This window comes from Anabrus simplex, chromosome 8 (assembly GCF_040414725.1).
Source record: "Anabrus simplex isolate iqAnaSimp1 chromosome 8, ASM4041472v1, whole genome shotgun sequence".
In the NCBI taxonomy this organism is placed as follows: Eukaryota; Metazoa; Arthropoda; class Insecta; order Orthoptera; family Tettigoniidae; genus Anabrus; species Anabrus simplex.
The window spans coordinates 105,173,259-105,190,355 of NC_090272.1; the positions used below are offsets into that span (position 1 = coordinate 105,173,259).

The 17,097-nt window shown below is 39.4% G+C and overlaps 1 protein-coding gene across 4 annotated transcripts in view; it reads right to left on the reverse strand.

Moving 5' to 3' along the window:
- Herc4 (HECT and RLD domain containing E3 ubiquitin ligase 4) overlaps positions 1 to 17,097 on the reverse strand; it is a 362,042-nt gene that overhangs the window by 152,551 nt on the left and 192,394 nt on the right. For 3 of the 4 annotated variants that reach the window (XM_067152418.2, XM_067152419.2, XM_067152416.2), the window contains exons 12-13: positions 16,140 to 16,329; positions 14,691 to 14,800 (exon numbers count right to left, since the gene is read on the reverse strand). In XM_067152418.2, coding sequence (XP_067008519.1) covers positions 14,691 to 14,800; positions 16,140 to 16,329 — 300 coding nt within the window. The remainder of the gene's footprint in view (positions 1 to 14,690; positions 14,801 to 16,139; positions 16,330 to 17,097) is intronic. The other variant, XM_067152417.2, reaches the window with a different exon arrangement.

The following is a 17,097-nucleotide window of genomic DNA, read 5'->3' on the forward strand; positions in this document are numbered from 1 at the left end:
AACATGAAGAGGCTGTTGATGCTGATGAAATGGGAGACCCAATTTTGAGGTCAGAGTTTGACAGAGCTGTGAATGACCTCAATAGGAACAAGACACCTGGAATTGATGACATTCCCTCTGAATTACTGACTGCCTTAGGAGAAACCAGCATGGCAAGGTTATTTCATTTAGTATGCAAGATGTATGAGACAGGAGAAGTCCCATCCGATTTTCGGAAGAATGTTGTTATACCTATTCCCAAGAAAGCCGGTGCTGACAGGTGTGAAAACTACCGCACCATTAGTTTAGTATCTCATGCCTAAAAAATTTTAACACGTATTATTTACAGAAGAATGGAAAAACAAGTTGAAGCTGAGTTGGGAGAAGATCAATTTGGCTTCAGAAGACATGTAGGAACACGTGAAGCAATCCTTACTTTACGTCTGATCTCAGAGGATCGAATCAAGGAGGACAAGCCCATGTACATGGCATTCATAGATCTAGAAAAGGCATTTGATAATGTTGACTGGACCCAGCTATTTATGATTCTGAAGATGATAGGGATCAGATACCAAGAACGAAGAATTATCTACAATCTGTATAAAAATCAGTCTGCAGTGATAAGAATCGAGGGCTTTGAAAAAGAAGCAGCAATCCAGAAAGGAGTGAGGCAAGGCTGCAGTTTGTCCCCTCTCCTTTTCACTGTTTACATAGAACAGACAGTAAAGGAAATCAAAGAGAAATTTAGAAAGGGAATCACAGTCCAAGGAGAGGAAATCAAAACCTTGACATTTGCCGATGATATTGTTATTTTATCTGAGACTTCAGAAGATCTCGAGAAGTTGCTGAATGGTATGGATGAAGTCTTGGGTAAGGAGTACAAGATGAAAATAAATAAGTCCAAAACAAAAGTAATGAAGTGCAGTCGAACGAAGGCAGGTGGTGCAGGAAATATTAGATTAGGAAATGAAGTCTTAAAGGAAGTAGATGAATATTGTTACTTGGGTAGTAAAGTAACTAACGATGGCAGAAGTAAGGAGGACATAAAATGCAGACTAGCAAAAGCAAGGAAGAGCTTTCTTAAGAAAAGAAATTTGCTCACTTCAAATATTGATATCAGAATTAGAAAGATGTTTTTGAAGACTTTCGTGTGGAGCGTGGCATTGTATGGAAGTGAAACATGGACGATAACTAGCTCAGAAAGAAAGAGAATAGAAGCTTTTGAAATGTGGTGTTACAGAAGAATGCTGAAGGTGAGATGGATAGATCGAATCACGAATAAAGAGATACTGAATCGAAAAGGTGAGAGGAGATCGATTTGGCTAAATTTGACGAGAAGAAGAGATAGAATGATAGGACACATCTTAAGACACCCAGGACTTGTTCAGTTGGTTTTTGAAGGAAGTGTAGGTGGTAAGAACGGTAGGGGTAGACCAAGGTATGAATATGACAAGCAGATTAGAGCAGATGTAGGATGCAATAGTTTCGTAGAAATGAAAAGGTTAGCACAGGATAGGGTGGCATGGAGATCTGCATCAAACCAGTCTATGGACTGATGACTCAAACAACAACAACAAATGCACCTTGTTGGAAACATTTTGGAAATAGTTTTTTCGCATGGCATTTGAAAGATTTAATCTGTGAATCAAGGTAACTGCAAGCATTAACTGGTCTTAAGGGCCCCATACACGCGCAGACTTCTGGAATATTTGCCAGCACAGACTTGCCTCCGCGAGGTAAGTCGGAAGCAAGTGGTTGCTCACACGCTCAGACTGAACAATTATCGAGGAAGTTTAATACGATGTGCTCAGCTGTTTTCTATATAAAATTATGTGCTTCAGATGGTTGAAAAATTTATACAGATTCAATTTAATTAGGTATTCAGTATAGAAGATGAGTTGTTACTCGGACATAATGTTGCACTCTGCACAAAAGACACACAAATTAAAATTGCAGTTTCATATTCGTAGGTTACCATTTTTACATTTTCTGCCGCAACTCTGAGAGAGCGCTTTCGTCGCAAAAGTCTCTGGCTGAATTCAAGCAGCAGCAGAATGTCAGGGACTTGCCTGCAGACTTAACAGCCATACACAAAGAGACATGTCTGAAGAGACTGGTTTGCGTAGACTTAACCTCCAACTAAGTCTGAGCATGTATGGGGCCCTTTAGAATACTTTGTGATGCAGCAAGGGTTGGCATTTCTGAATTATGAGAGAAAGGCCATGGCGGGAAATCGTACATTGATAGAGCAAGACCAACTACAATACGTTGCAGTTGGTCTTAGATAGAATCACTGTCCTGTGCTGCAATACAGACAGAAGTGAAAAACTTCCTATTTCCTCTCCTCGTCATAGGAATGTTCAATAAGCCACAGTGTTTTAAGGGCATCGAGTAATTTCCATGCATCTAAAATGCATACAATACAGTAATCCAATGAATAAAGCACTTACAAAGGAGAGCCAGCATAGATTTCTCCTGATCTTTGATCTTTTTTTTTCTTTTTTCTTTCGTTGTGTGAGGTTATGTTTGCCTGGAAACAAGTTTTTTGGTTCATGGTGTGGGTTACTGTAGTCATGCCCTAGTTCGTGAACCATGGGCAACGGTTGAGTGGCCTAGTAAGTGGTCCTGAGTCGGGATAGCAGTTGCTATGGAATGGGAATGGGCATTTCGGACATATTCTGAGTCATGGCACCCCTTGTGCTCAGGCGGCTAGGACTATACAATCCACCGGTGGTCCATAACCAGTTAGAGGAGAGATCCTCACTTGGACAATTTGTAAGTAGGGTAGCATCCTGCTTCATGAATTTACCGAGCTCAGAACATTTTAAGCAAGCCTTGGACCTATGGGAGTAATGGAATCCCACTCCCATTTGAAAGGCGAGAGATTCCTTTGAAACAATTTGGCAAAGAAAATGGAATTCGATGGGAGCTATCAATATTAATGGGGCTTATGGAAGAAAGAAAGTAGAACTGGCTGAGTCAACAAAGAGGATGCATCTGGGTGTGCTAGGAGAAAGTGATACTGTATATGGGTAAGGGGAGGTAACGAGGAAGAGATAGGAGATTATAAAGTGTACTTGACGGGTGTTAGAAAGGGAAGGGCAGAGTATGGGGTAGGGCTGTTTATCAGGAATACTATTGCGCGCAACATAGTTTCTGTTAGGCACATAAATGAGCAAAAGGTGTGGGTAGATTTGGCAGCTGGAGAAATTAGGACGAGAATTGTCTCAGTGTATTCACCATGTGAGGTGCAGACGAGGATGAAGTTGACAAGTTTTATGAAGCATTGAGTGACATCGTAGTCAGGGTCAACAGCAAGGATAGACTAGTGCAGGCATCGTCAATCAAGAGTGAAATGCCTTCGGTGCCAGTTTGCTCCCCGCTCTCGAGGAACGAGAGCAGCTTAGCGAGCAAGTAGGGGAAGTGCATCACGTAGTACGTACTGCAGTGCAGTGGCGCAAAGGTATAGCACATCTTTCTGGACAGATCAGATTGCCACACGATACGCTTGAACTCGTGTGAGGTGACAGTAATGTGTTTCCGCCTTTATCCTCACACCACACGACATTCAAATGTAGTCGGTTAATGTTGCATTTACTGTCGAAAAGAGTTCAGCACAGCGTAGGTCAACAATGTCCAAACCTTCGTGGGAAGAAGAGCGTTTAATAGTTCAAGGATATAACATAGCAAAATATTTAATATGCAATAAAATATTGAATCACATTAAAAAACCTTAGAAGAATATAAAGAGGTTTTAATGACTATTTTGAGAGTAGGTTTCCCAATATTCAGACATTAGAAAAGGATCTGCAGGTGTTCGCTATGCCCTTCTCAGTGGATGTGCGAACTGTTAGACCAGAACTGCAGCTAGAACTAATTGACTTACAGTGCGATACTCACATGAAAGATGGGTTTGCAAACACAAAACAGTTTGACTGAATTTTATGTTCATTTTCCAGGTTTTGTGACTTGCCAGTACTCAAACGATAAGTTTAGTACCAAACATTGACACAATACTATCTAAACGAGCCCAAAAGTCCCGTGAAGAAGCAATACACCAGTGGTATGTTTCAATTCGCATGTTTAATTTGTTGGCATAGTCATAAATGACATACAAATATTGAAATGTATGTTAATGAGAGTGCAAATAATGGGCCGATTGCAGAAACGGTGTTTAGACAATGTGTACGGTTAAACAGTGTCTGAGTATGGCTGCCGCATTGCAGAGACGTTATTTATCACTTAGACACTGTCTAAAGTCGATGTTCAAGACGCCATGTTTAAACACTGCTGAGAGCACTGTTTAACCTCAAAATAGAAGCGAATCGCAGTCGTTGGTTGTTCACTATGGAGCATGTAAATTATGTTGGTATGTTGAGACGGTTCAGGAGAGAAATGTTAGTCAGACGGCCTCCTGTACGTCACCTGCTACGAGATCGGAGCAATCCTTTTGAAATGTACGGGGAGGCACAATTTAAAACAAGATTTCGCTTTTCAAAGGAAACTGTAAGGGAATTGTTGCGCGACGTGGGAGAATTAATCAAGCACGACACAAGAGGTAGCTCATTACCTGTCACCCTTCAGCTCCTTCTGACTTTACGTTTCTTGGCAACCAATGCATTTTATACCATGAACGGTGATACGGTAAATGTCAATGCAGCGACTGTGTGCCGGACAGTGGATCGTGTTGTGACTGCTATCAATAGTTTGAGGAGAAGATTTATCAACTTCCCTAACAACGATGAGCTACGTGCTATCAGGAATGATTTTGTTGTCCTTTCCAGGTAAATAGGTCTAATCTTTTTTCTGCGGATTGAATGTAATTTTCTTCTCTGTAATGTGTGAACTCATAAACGTGTTATCCATTTACATTGTGGAAAATAATTATTATTTCTAGGGACAACTTTCCCGGAATAATAGGTGCAATAGATTGTACTCATATCAGAATAACTTGTCCCGATCGTCAGAGAGCTGTCACGTACATCAACCGGAAAGGATTCCATTCTATCAACTGCCAAGTAAGTCCACATAACACTGACGCAAAACAGCACTTATTTTTCTGTAACGGCTGTTATTTGTACTCGTCCTAACGACAATACCCTTATTAATGTTACACTTCATTATATGGCATGCACAATAGTGGACATAAATACGGTCAAACTGGTTCATGTTATCGCTCCCTTACAATATGTAGCAACAACAACAACTACTACTACTACTACTACTACTACACTTGAATCCTACTTACATACAGCGGTTTTTATTTCATTGCAGGTGATATGTGACACTCAGATGAGAATAAGGAGTATAGTTGCTCGTTGGCCTGGCTCAACTCATGATAGCAGAATATTTCGAAATTCTACTATCCACGACCGCCTGGAAAGAGGAGATGTTAAGGGACATCTTGTCGGAGATTCTGGCTACGCTTGCAAGAAATACTTACTCACTCCGATTCTGAACCCAAGGAACGCAGCTGATAATCGTTATAATCGAGCTCATGTCCTGGCCAGAAATGTAGTGGAAAGAACTTTCGGTTCGTGGAAAAGAAGATTTCCCTGTCTTGCAAAGGGTCTGCGAACGAAGGTTCGGAAAACACTGAAAATTATCGTGGCGACTGCTGTGCTACATAACCTCGCTGTGCAGCGCGGTGAACTTGACCTAGAGGCAGACTTACCAGATGATGAAGTGCCTGTTGAACCAGTAGGAGATGATGTGACAGGAAACAGATATCGTCAGCTCATAATTGATAACTACTTCACCAGCTAGAAATCTTGCTAAGATAAGATCACCTCAAGTGAAATGAAAATACATTTATTCATTAATTATTATTATTTAACATGATTATCAATTAATTGAATTATACCACTCCGGCAAGTCATAACCCTTTTTTTTCATTTCCTGTTCAATTAAATAAATGTCTAACAGTGCCTTCCTTTCTTGTAAATCTAACACACGCAACTGTTTCTTGTGGATTTCTTGCATCATTTTCACCGCCTCGTCCTCTTTACCTTCCTCGTGTCGCCTTTTCCTGGACTTGGCACTGGAAGTACACGAAAACATAGACCATGTTTAGAGGTTATACGGTACCTTTTTCTAAAAAACTGAGGTTACATTCCGTGGAGAAAAGAAATGAATTCAAATTTCTGACCACAACTTACCTTGGAGTCTGAGGTGAAGATCTCTCCCCTGTGAATTACATTAAGTCCTCCTTTTCCACCTCCTTAACTTCGGCGTCAGGACGGCAACCTCTCTCCACCTCACGCTCGCTGAGCAGCGACAGCTGAGCGGTAACACCTTCCGCAGGGATCTGTTTTCATACGGAGCAAATAAAACTTTCGTCAAGCAATTTATTTACAATGCATTTCCTACCTCAAGAGTAATGATTATTTAATAGTATCCGTTATACGTACGTAAGCGAGCTCCCCCTCATCGTCATATGGGTTTTCGAGAGGTTCGCCTGAATCGCCTAACACCACCAACACATTCTCCTCTAAAGGACTTAAGGGGCTTGGTGGCGGCCCACCTCCTGTTGTTTTGGATTTTTTTCTTTTATAATCCAAGCTGTTTTTAGCCTGGAGCTTCAGCCTCCGCCACAGTCCTGTAAAAATACCCCAATACATTTTAGTACATGCCTATTGAGTCAGCTTTTGCCTTTATTTTGATTCAACATGATTAGTTTTCCAATATAGAACAGCTTAATTCCCACTGAAATAAATACAACCCGCAAAATTATCTTGGAACTTACCCAACAGAGTCCTGCTGTCACGTGGGGGGTTCTGAGGAAAACTGTTGTTGAAAGCCTCAGTAATCTTCTGCCAGGCTACCTTCTTTTTCAGTATGGTATCGCTGTTGTATGCCTTACATTCTACAACATCATGCGACTTAACAATTTCAGAAAATACTATTTTTTCTTCGCTTGAAAAGTTTTCTGAACGTCTTGCCATTTTCACAGCACACAACAGCTGATTAAAGATGGCGCCTGCATTGATGAGTTTTCATTGGTCCCAGCTGGCAAAGAGTAGCTTCGAAGACACTTCTATTTCCGTTTAGGAGCTGATATGGAAACATAAACGATGTCTTGCTAAACACCGGCTGAACACCGTTTAAGCAACGCAACATCGAACATGACTTAGACGTCGTTTAGTTAGACGTTGCCTAAGGCTTAAAACTAGTCATCGTTTCTGCAATCGGCCCAATATGTACAAATCACATAAATTGTATTTTGTTTCGGTAAATGTACGTGTCCAAAAACTTCAGTTAATCGTGAAAATGTTACACTGCTGTATATTTCCTTTGTTAATGAATAATTTTCTTGTCCTGTTATACTCTGTAATCTGTGTCCTATTCGTCTCTCATGAACCATGCTCCAAATCATTATTATTATTATTATTATTATTATTATTATAAAAGCTGTTGTTCACGTGGTAACATTTCCGAGAGGCAAGTAGTCCTTCAGTAAGGCCACGGTATGCAACCCGCCTGTCCGCTGCTCTCTTGTCACGTGACAAACAGCCGTCCTGACTAGTGACGTGGTCACGGTCAACAGCAAGGATAGAATAGTGCTAATGGGCGATTTCAATGCGAGAGTTGGGAATAGAACTGAAGGATACGAAAGAGTGATTGGTAAATCTGGGGAAGATATGGAAGGTAACAGGAATGGGAGGCATCTGCTGGACTTCTGTGCTAGTATGGGTTTAGGTGTTACGAATACATTCTTCAAGCATAAGGCTATTCACCGCTACACATGGGAGGCTAGGGGTACCAGATCCATAATAGACTATATCTTAACCGACTTCGAATTCAGGAAATCTGTTCGGAATGTACGAGTTTTCTGGAGATTTTTTGATGATACTTTTTTTTTTTTTTTTTTGCTAGCTGCTTTACGTCGCACCGACACAGATAGGTCTTATGGCGACGATGGGACAGGGAAGGGCTAGGAGTGGGAAGGAAGCGGCCGTGGCCTTAATTAAGGTACAGCCCCAGCATTTGCCTGGTGTGAAAATGGGAAACCACGGAAAACCATCTTCAGGGCTGCCGATAGTGGGATTCGAACCTACTATCTCCCGGATGCAAGCTCACAGCCGCGTGCCTCTACGCGCACGGCCAACTCGCCCGGTTTTTGATGATACAAACCACTATCTGATCTGTAGTGAACTAAGTATCTCTAGGCCTAGGGTAGAGAAAGTGAAATCTGTCTGCAAACGAAGGATAGAAAATCTCCAGGATGAGAAAATTAGACAGAAGTACATGGATATGATTAGTGAGAAGTTTCGAACAGTAGACAGTAAGCAAGTTCAGGATATAGAAAGAGAATGGGTGGCATACAGGGATGCTGTGGTAGAAACAGCAAGGAAATGCCCAGGAACAACTGTGTGTAAAGAAGGGAAAAGGCGAACATCTTGGTGGAATGATGAAGTGAGAGCAGCTTTTGTACGTAAAAAGAAGGCTTATCAGAAATGGCTCCAAGCAAGGGCTGAAGCAGACAGGGATTTGTACGAATATGAAAGAAATAGAGCGAAACAAATAGTTGTTGAATCCAAAAAGAAGTAGTCGGAAGATTTTGGTAATAACCTGGAAAGGCTAGGTCAAGCAGCAGGGAAACCTTTCTGGACAGTAATAAAGAATCTTAGGAAGTGAGGGGGAAAAAAGAAATGAACAATGTTTTGAGTAATTCAGGTGAACTCATAATAGAACCCAGGGAACCACTGGAGAGGTGGAGGGAATATTTTGATCAGCTTCTCAACGAAAAGGAAATCTTCCTCGTGGTGTTGCAAACAGCCAAGCTCATGGGGAGGAGGAAAATGATGGTGAAATTACTCTTGAGGAAGTGGAAAGGATGGTAAATAAACTCCACTGTCATATAGCAGCATGAATAGATGAAAGTAGACCTGAAATGGTTAAGTATGGTGGGAAGGCTGGGATGAAATGGCTTCATAGAGTAGCAAGATTAGCATGGAGTGTTGGTAAGGTACCTTCAGATTGGACAAAAGCAGTAACTGCACCTATCTATAAGCAAAGGAACAGGAAGGATTGCAACAACCATCGAGGTATCTCATTGATTAGTATACCAGGCAAAGTATTTACTGACATCTTGGAAAGGAGGGTGCGATCAGTCATTGAGAGGAAGTTTGATTAAAACTAGTGTGGTTTCAGACCACAGAGAGGCTGTCCGGATCAGATTTTCAGTATGCACCAGGTAACTGAATAATGCTACGAGAGGAATAGGCAGTTGTGTTTATGTTTCATAGATCTAGAGAAAGCATATGACAGGGTACCGAGGGAAAAGATGTTTGCCATTCTGGGGGACTATGGAATTAAAAGTAAATTATTAAAATCAATCAAAAGCATTTATGTTGACAATTTGGTAGTGAGAATTGATGGTAGAATGAGTTCTTGGTTCAGGGTACTTACAGGGGTTACCCAAGGCTGTAATCTTTCATCTTTGCTGTTCGTAGTTTACATGGATCATCTGCTGAAAGGTATAAAATGGCAGAGAGGGATTCAGGTAGGTGGAAATGTAGTAAGCAGTCTGGTCTTAGCTGATGACTTGGTCTGATTGACAGATTGTGCCGAAAGCCTGCAGTCTAATATCTTGGAACTTGAAAATAGGTGCAAATGAGTATGGTATGAAAATTAGCCTTTCGAAGACTAAACTGATGTCAGTAGGTAAGAAATTCAACAGAATTGAATGTCAGAGCTAGAACAGGTCGATTATTTCAAGTATTTAGGTTGTTTGTTCTCCCAGGATGGTAATATAGTAAGTAAGATTGAGTCAAGGTGTAGGAGTAAAGCTAATGCAGTGAGCTCGCAGTTGCAATCAGCCGTATTCTGTAAGAAGGAAGCCAGCTCCCAGATGAAACTATCTTTACATCGGTCTGTATTCAGACCAACTTTGCTTTATGGGAGCGAAAGCTGGGTGGACTCAGGATATCTTATTCCTAAGTTAGAAGTAACAGACACGAAAGTAGCAAAAATGATTGCTGGTACAAACCGGTGGGAACAATGGAAGGAGGGTAATCAGAATGAGGAGATAAAGGCTAATTTAGGAATAAACTCGATGGATGAAGCTGTACGCATAAACTGGCTTCGGTGGTGGGGTCATATGAGGCGAATGGAGGAGGATAGGTTACCTAGGAGAATAATGGAGTCTGTTATGGAGGGTAAGAGAAGTAGAGATAGACCAAGATGACGATGGTTAGACTCAGTTTCTAGTGATTTAAAAGTAAGAGGTATAGAACTAAATGAGGCCACAGCATTATTCGCAAATAAAGGATTGCGGCAACGTTTAGTAAATTCACAGAGGTTTGCAGACTGAATGTTGAAAGGCATAACAGTCTATAATGATAATGTATGTATGTATGTATGTATGTATGTATGTATGTATGTATGTATGTATGTATGTATGTATGTATGTATGAAAGGTTTAAACTGTGAATCAATGTTAATTGCATGCATTAACGGGTCTTAGAATATTTTGTGACATGGCAAGGATTGGCATATCTGAATTACGAGTTGGCGGTTAATTAGAAATCATGTAATTCAAATTAACATTTTTGTGTCGCTACGACTTCGAATTAATGAGGTTTTACTGCATCGCAAAACTAACAAATGAGTTCGAAGGTGTGCCTGTTACAAGTGTTTACATTGCACGAAATGAATTATCCACCACTGGTCATGTTACTCTCCAAGTAAAAAGAGATCACGTGATATGTGTTTTAGACGTGGAGTGTGACGAATCTGTAATTAATTTAGAAGAGGATTCTAGTGATGCAAGAGACAACGAATCTTCCGATCTACAGCGAATCAAGCTTATTGCAAGTTCAGATTAATGAAATACCTGTCACGTAAGAAGGCCTACTTGCTAAAATTCATGGCAAAAATAGTTGTATCTTCTGGCAAAGTAGCTATATCCATCATGTTCATATTTGCGTAAAGAACACGTGGAACTCGACGAGTGATATTAAATGTTTGTGCCTACGTTACTCTTTTGCCAGAAGGAATTTTAGTTTATTTCATTTTTTTTCGAAATTATCCTTCCTAAAATTAGGGTGCGAGGATTATTCGGCGGCGGAGATTATTCACGTAAATAGGGTATTTTAAACGTCCCTCCTCACCTAAATGTTAGTGCAGAGTTGGGTTAAATTACTACGATGAGGTCCCTACATGACCTAGCACTGTGACCAATTATATCTATTGTGCTTCCCTTATAGCGAGAGGGTGAATCCTGTTGTCGGTGCATAGTCTACTCCTGTCGAATATCACCAACGTGTCTGCTAAAGGCTTAACGTTTCCATCTGATGGACAAATAATAATCACTGGTGTTGTGTCCTCACTCCATGTGTGACCCATTGCATGGAAAGGGACCTAAAGTCATATTTTTGATTTTTGAGATTTTTGCAGTTCTAAAATTGGCATATTTTTATTCATTTACAAATCTGCCTCCCAATGGACTCAGTATACCCACATGACAAAATTAATTAGCATTATAATTATGATTACAATATTAAAATACAATAATATGATGTAAAATTTCAAACAAAGGTGTGGATTCAGAATTTGACAACTCTTTAGTACTATGGTGACTATCTCAGCTTGTATAGAAATTGTAATGTGATTTTTTGAAATTCCTAAAAAAATAACTAGGTATAGCACCTCGTGCTCCTATCAGTAGACCTATTATATCAAAGAATTTGAGCTTATATCTGTCTTTGAAAGAATTAACATTAGGTACATAAATAGCTTTCTTTTCTTTGTCCACCACTTCAGCTTGTTGAAGACCAACCTCGGATGGGACAGAAGGGTCAATTTTTATGCCATGCCTAGAGGTGTTAGAATATGCAATACTATCAACTCTTCTAGCAGATCCGTTTGAGGAAATGCATGGGATTTCTTCGTGCACTTGCCACCCATTCTGTCGCAAAGCATTAGGTGACGCTGTTTGAATAAGAAAACTGAAACGTTTGCAACAAAATGCGATCGATCATCTTCGGTACAGTAGGCCTATAGTTTTCTCACTTTGTGCATTTGCAAGCTTTCTCGTTGACAATCAAAAGTGATATTGGAGTCGATTAGTAATACCTGTCGACTGCCGTTTTCTAAAGAAAATTCAAAATGAAAGAGGATAACATGTTTTCGTAATAAATGCATAAATAAAGCAGTACTTAACTCGTTAAAAATAAAGACTGAAGTAAACGATATCTTAATTTTAATGTTTTATACGGAAATTAAGTAAGAATGTGACACCCTTAATGATATGGCAGAGTACATGACTGATTTCAGAGAATATTTCATATCTTTTCACATTTGGTTAAATTTCGGAAAGGCTATTTACATGTAAATTTTTTGCAAGAAATATTTCTGTACATGCGGTTCAAATGTTTTCATGATACATACATGGTTAGGTTAGGTAACACTGTTTTAACAAGAAACCTGAGGTGTTTGCCACAGAAACTTCTGAAGTGATACCGTATTTCTCTGAATCCAAGACTTTTTTTCTCAGAATCTCATGCCAAAACTCGAGGGTTGTTGCAATCGGCCTAACAGTAAGTTAATGGATACCACTGGCAACTACCGCGGTAACCACGCTGCTTCTTTTCACACGCACACAGAACTCGTTGACAAACGACCGCCTCTTTACTATACATCGCTAGCCGTGACAACTGGTTGTACAGTGCCTGTGTGTAAAAGCACTGGATCTCAGGAAATAGTGAAGAGAGAATGGCGTTCTATTAGCCTCTACAAAACCGTTTCTCAAATCTGCAGGCAGGATGGCATCAAAACATGTGACCCTTCGAATTCTTAGAAAGGCCATGGCTACTCAGTGGCAGAGTTATAACGCGTCTATTGTACTTGACGCTTAGTAAAATAAAGTTTTAAACACAGCAGGAATATTTTCGTGATGGATAGTCTTATTGAAAAGATACGTAGAAAAGGTATTGCCGGCAAATTTTCAACGGGTTCTAGTCGATATTATGATGCCAATTTTAAGTTAATGGTTATTAAACACTCGGAAATGTAGAATAAATGTGCAGCCGCAAGAAAATACGGCATAGGCCTAACTAAAGCCAATATCTGGCGTTAGCGTGAAGACAAAGAGGTGAAAAAATGCTTACTGTACAGAAAAATGCATTCAGTAGTCCGTAACAAGGACGCTTTAAACAAGTCGAAGATGAAATTGTGAGGTATGTGCACGAAAAACGCAAGGGTAGAATGGCCATACCGTGGCGCAATAAACTCGTTCGTTGACTTTCAACATCCTTGATTAGGCCTATAGATCGTTAGCCGCTGAATTTGGCCAAGCCCGGCTAGCGAGACGTACGTGTAGCGGCAGCCGGTTATATCTGACGCTGAATAAAAGTAACAGTTTTATAGACAGCAAGAATAATTTCCTGATGGATCGTTGTATTCTAGAGATGCATGGAATAGGTATTTCCGGCAAATTTTGAATGGGTTCTCTTCGGTATTATGATGCCAATTTTAAGTTAATGGTCCTTAAACCCGCAGAAATAAAGACTAATTGTGGAGCCGCAAAAAAAAAAAAAAAATGAAGCCATGTCGCCTTATTTCTGTAACTAGAGAAAGTTGGATCAAACATCTCTCCTATAGGAAGATGGTTGGTTTTCATGGCTGCTGATAACGGAAATATACCAAAAGGAGCGTTGATTTTTTTCCCTGCTTGTTTGAGAAGTTGTTGCACTAGCTGTAGCGTAGTTACAACTCTGAACTTGTATTTCCTCATTCGTATGTTGTACCAGTTTATCTAAAATGAAATTGTTAAAGAATAAAGAAATCTATTCCATGGGTGACGAAAGTCAACGCTCGGCATCTAAAAATAGTCTAAAAATGCGTAGGCCTACTGTACAACAATGCATTCATATGATTTTACAAAGTTCTTTTTGAGCCCGATTTAAATTTTTTGAAGGAAAAAGTGGGGTTCATCTCGGATTTGGAGAAATACGGCACTAAATTTTTTTCAGAATGAAATTAAACATGCACTTTCACGTAGTATCTGATTTCGAAAAATAACAAACAAGTAAGCCGTAGTGGGATATCATCTGCGGAAACGCAAGTTCTGAACAAACCGATTGCCGTTTCATACCGATTTTAATGTGCATTGGGAGTTTTCCAACTTTTATACAAAAATAGGATATAACGACAATCCGCTATACGAGTAAATTTTTCGCTGTTATGAATTTTCGCTATAACGGATTTCTACTGTAGATTATTATCTGCTCTTCAAAAATCTGACTACATCTGCTGGGCTTGAACCCATGATCTTGGGGTCCGGAGGCCAGGACACTACACTACATTGATGAATTCAGATTTTTTTTTAAGTGTTGCTTATTAATTTCAGTATGGCCTTTAAGTATACTGAACTAAGAGAATCAAATCATCATTCACTGCAAAGTCGAGTACTTGGAAACTACCTATCATTGGTCATTAACCAAGGCAGCTGATATTTTAAGAAACTCACCATACAAAGGCAGCTGATATTCTAAGATACTCACCATCCAAAGAAAAGTGAATAGTAATAGTAAATGTACAGAACATTTATCCATGATTTTAGCTCCGAGTTGGCCGTTTAAAAACTAGCTGACTTATTGACACGTTAAAAACCAACCAACTCCTCATATGATTATTAACAGTAAAAGTATTCTAAACCATATACCTAGGTAGTATACATTTCTTTCAACACAGGAGGATGATATTACCTGTACCTTATTCGAGTTTCCATTCTGCCGCAAAATGTAAAGTATAACATCCTTGAAAATTCGAATCAGTCTTTCAAAATAATCTACAGGAGCTCTACTCCACCACAAACCTGAAACAGAGTGAAAAGAAATGACAGAAAAGGAAGGCAAAAATTACTTGAAGATATCGCAAATCGATTTGACTCCAAATTAAAACATCATATACGAGGCCTGTTCAAAAAATTACCAAACTATAAAAATAACTCTTCAGGGGGCTTATCAGCAGCCTAGTTAGCTTTGTCTCCTTGTCCCCCTCTTCTCCCTTAATACAATGTTCTGCACACCAATTTTATTTATGACAGCAGTCATGGTAGGCTATTTAGGTGTTTGTGCACAGTTCTGCCTACATTTTCAATTTGTCTTCAACTGACTGACTGAAATTATCAGCATTCCAGGTGACTGGAATAAAAAAAGTCTGCGGAGGCTAGACCAAGTCAATATGGTGGAAGGGGAAAAACTGTTACTTTCGTGTTCATATGAAAAATTCACGAATCAGACATGATGTGTGAACTGCCGTGTTGTCATAGTAAAGCTCCAGGAGTTGTTTCTCCACAAGTCTGGTCTTCTTCTCTTGACATTTTCTGTAAAATGTCTCATGACTTTGAAATAGGTATTATCAGTGGTTCACCATTTGACCCTCTGGAAGCATTCCATGGAACACAACCCTCTTGATGTCAAAATATGTTTTTGTACTCTGAAACCTTTTACCACACTGTGATTATTGTAGTTTTGTTTTGATGTTGTATCCATAAACCATGTTTCACCACCACTTATTGTCTTTTCGAAGTTCTCATCTTCACTAGTATGATCCAAAAGTTCCTGACAAATAGAAACTAAAAAATTTATTTGGTCCACAATCAGTAGTCAAGTAACAAGATTTGAAGCTTTCCATCACATTTTTTAAAACTTTTCTGTGAGAATTTCATCAATGATCCTATCATGATAATATATTCTTCTGCTACCTCTCGAACTGTCAATCGATGATTAGAATGCAAAACTTCACAAACTTGCACAACAGAGCGTTATCACACAACACTGAAAACCGTCCTGAACATGCACATCGTCTGTTGACTGTCGATCGTCCTTGAAACACTGCACATGCACTGATCACCGTAAACAGTTTTCATCATTTGGTATGTCAAATATTTTCCTTAATTTGAAGTAGCAACTCATGTTGATGTGCTGCTTGTAATAACTAGACATTCCTACAATGGGAACACATACACAACACAGTCACAAACTAACAGCTGCTGAGCAATAACTAACGACTAGTTACTGAAGAACAATACCATTATGCAACGTCACTTGCTAGAAACTGTTAAGACTGGTATTTTCGAAGTACGGTTATTTTTTGAACGGGCTTCTTAACAGGAAATCTTGTTAACAATTCAAAATATTTAACATGCTTACCAATAATCTTAGCTGCTTCAATTTTCAAGTTGAGGACTGCACTACCAAACGGATTATGTAGAGATTCATAATTCCTTGGGTTCTCAAATTCATTATACAATGGTAATGATAAGTACAATCTTAAAGTCTCAACATCAGGAGGAGAAACAGTTAAGGACGGAAGTAAATTTTCTTTCATACAGTTGAAGATCTGGAAGGTGCAAAAATAAAATGTCTTTATTGAATATTTCATAAGCTGAAATGACATATTAATTATCATGTTTAAACATCTTAACAATATCAGGATGTTTCCAGTGAATAATATTAGTAAGAAGAAATATAGTGTATACATAAGGTAATATTAAAGTGCATGTACTGCTTAACATAGCATGAAATTACAGTAAGCCTGTGGAAGGGGGAACATGCTGCCCACAGAGAGTACTACGTTTTTGACCAGGAGGAAAATACATTCTGTGTCTCTCGAGGGTCAGTTCTCATCCCCTTCCTGTTTTCAGTTTATGTGAATGATATTAGCAATGTCCTTTATGCGATCTGTTACACTTTGCTGATGATACAAGCATTTTCTATGCAGAGTTATCTGTGATTGTTCAATAAAGCAAGTGAAACAAAATATGAATGCCAAACAATCTTGCGTATGCCACAACAAGCTTTCTATTAATGCTATTAAATCAGTGTTTCTCGTTCATAGAAAATTATTTTACCTGCTATTCCAAATATATATATATATGGGGTGTGTCTAAAAAGTTTGGTGAATGATACGGTGAAACAAGAAAACAACACAAATTTCTTTTAATGTGCCATGACGAATAGAATACCAAGTGTGATCACTCTGCTCTCCTAACATTGTAGTTGGTGGTTCCGCCGGATCGTGGCGCTGCAGTCTCAACGAATCAGCTGCAACAACACGTGCGCCAGATTGCCAGCGAAGGTGTAGTAAGCTTGTGTGAAGTCGTGGTGG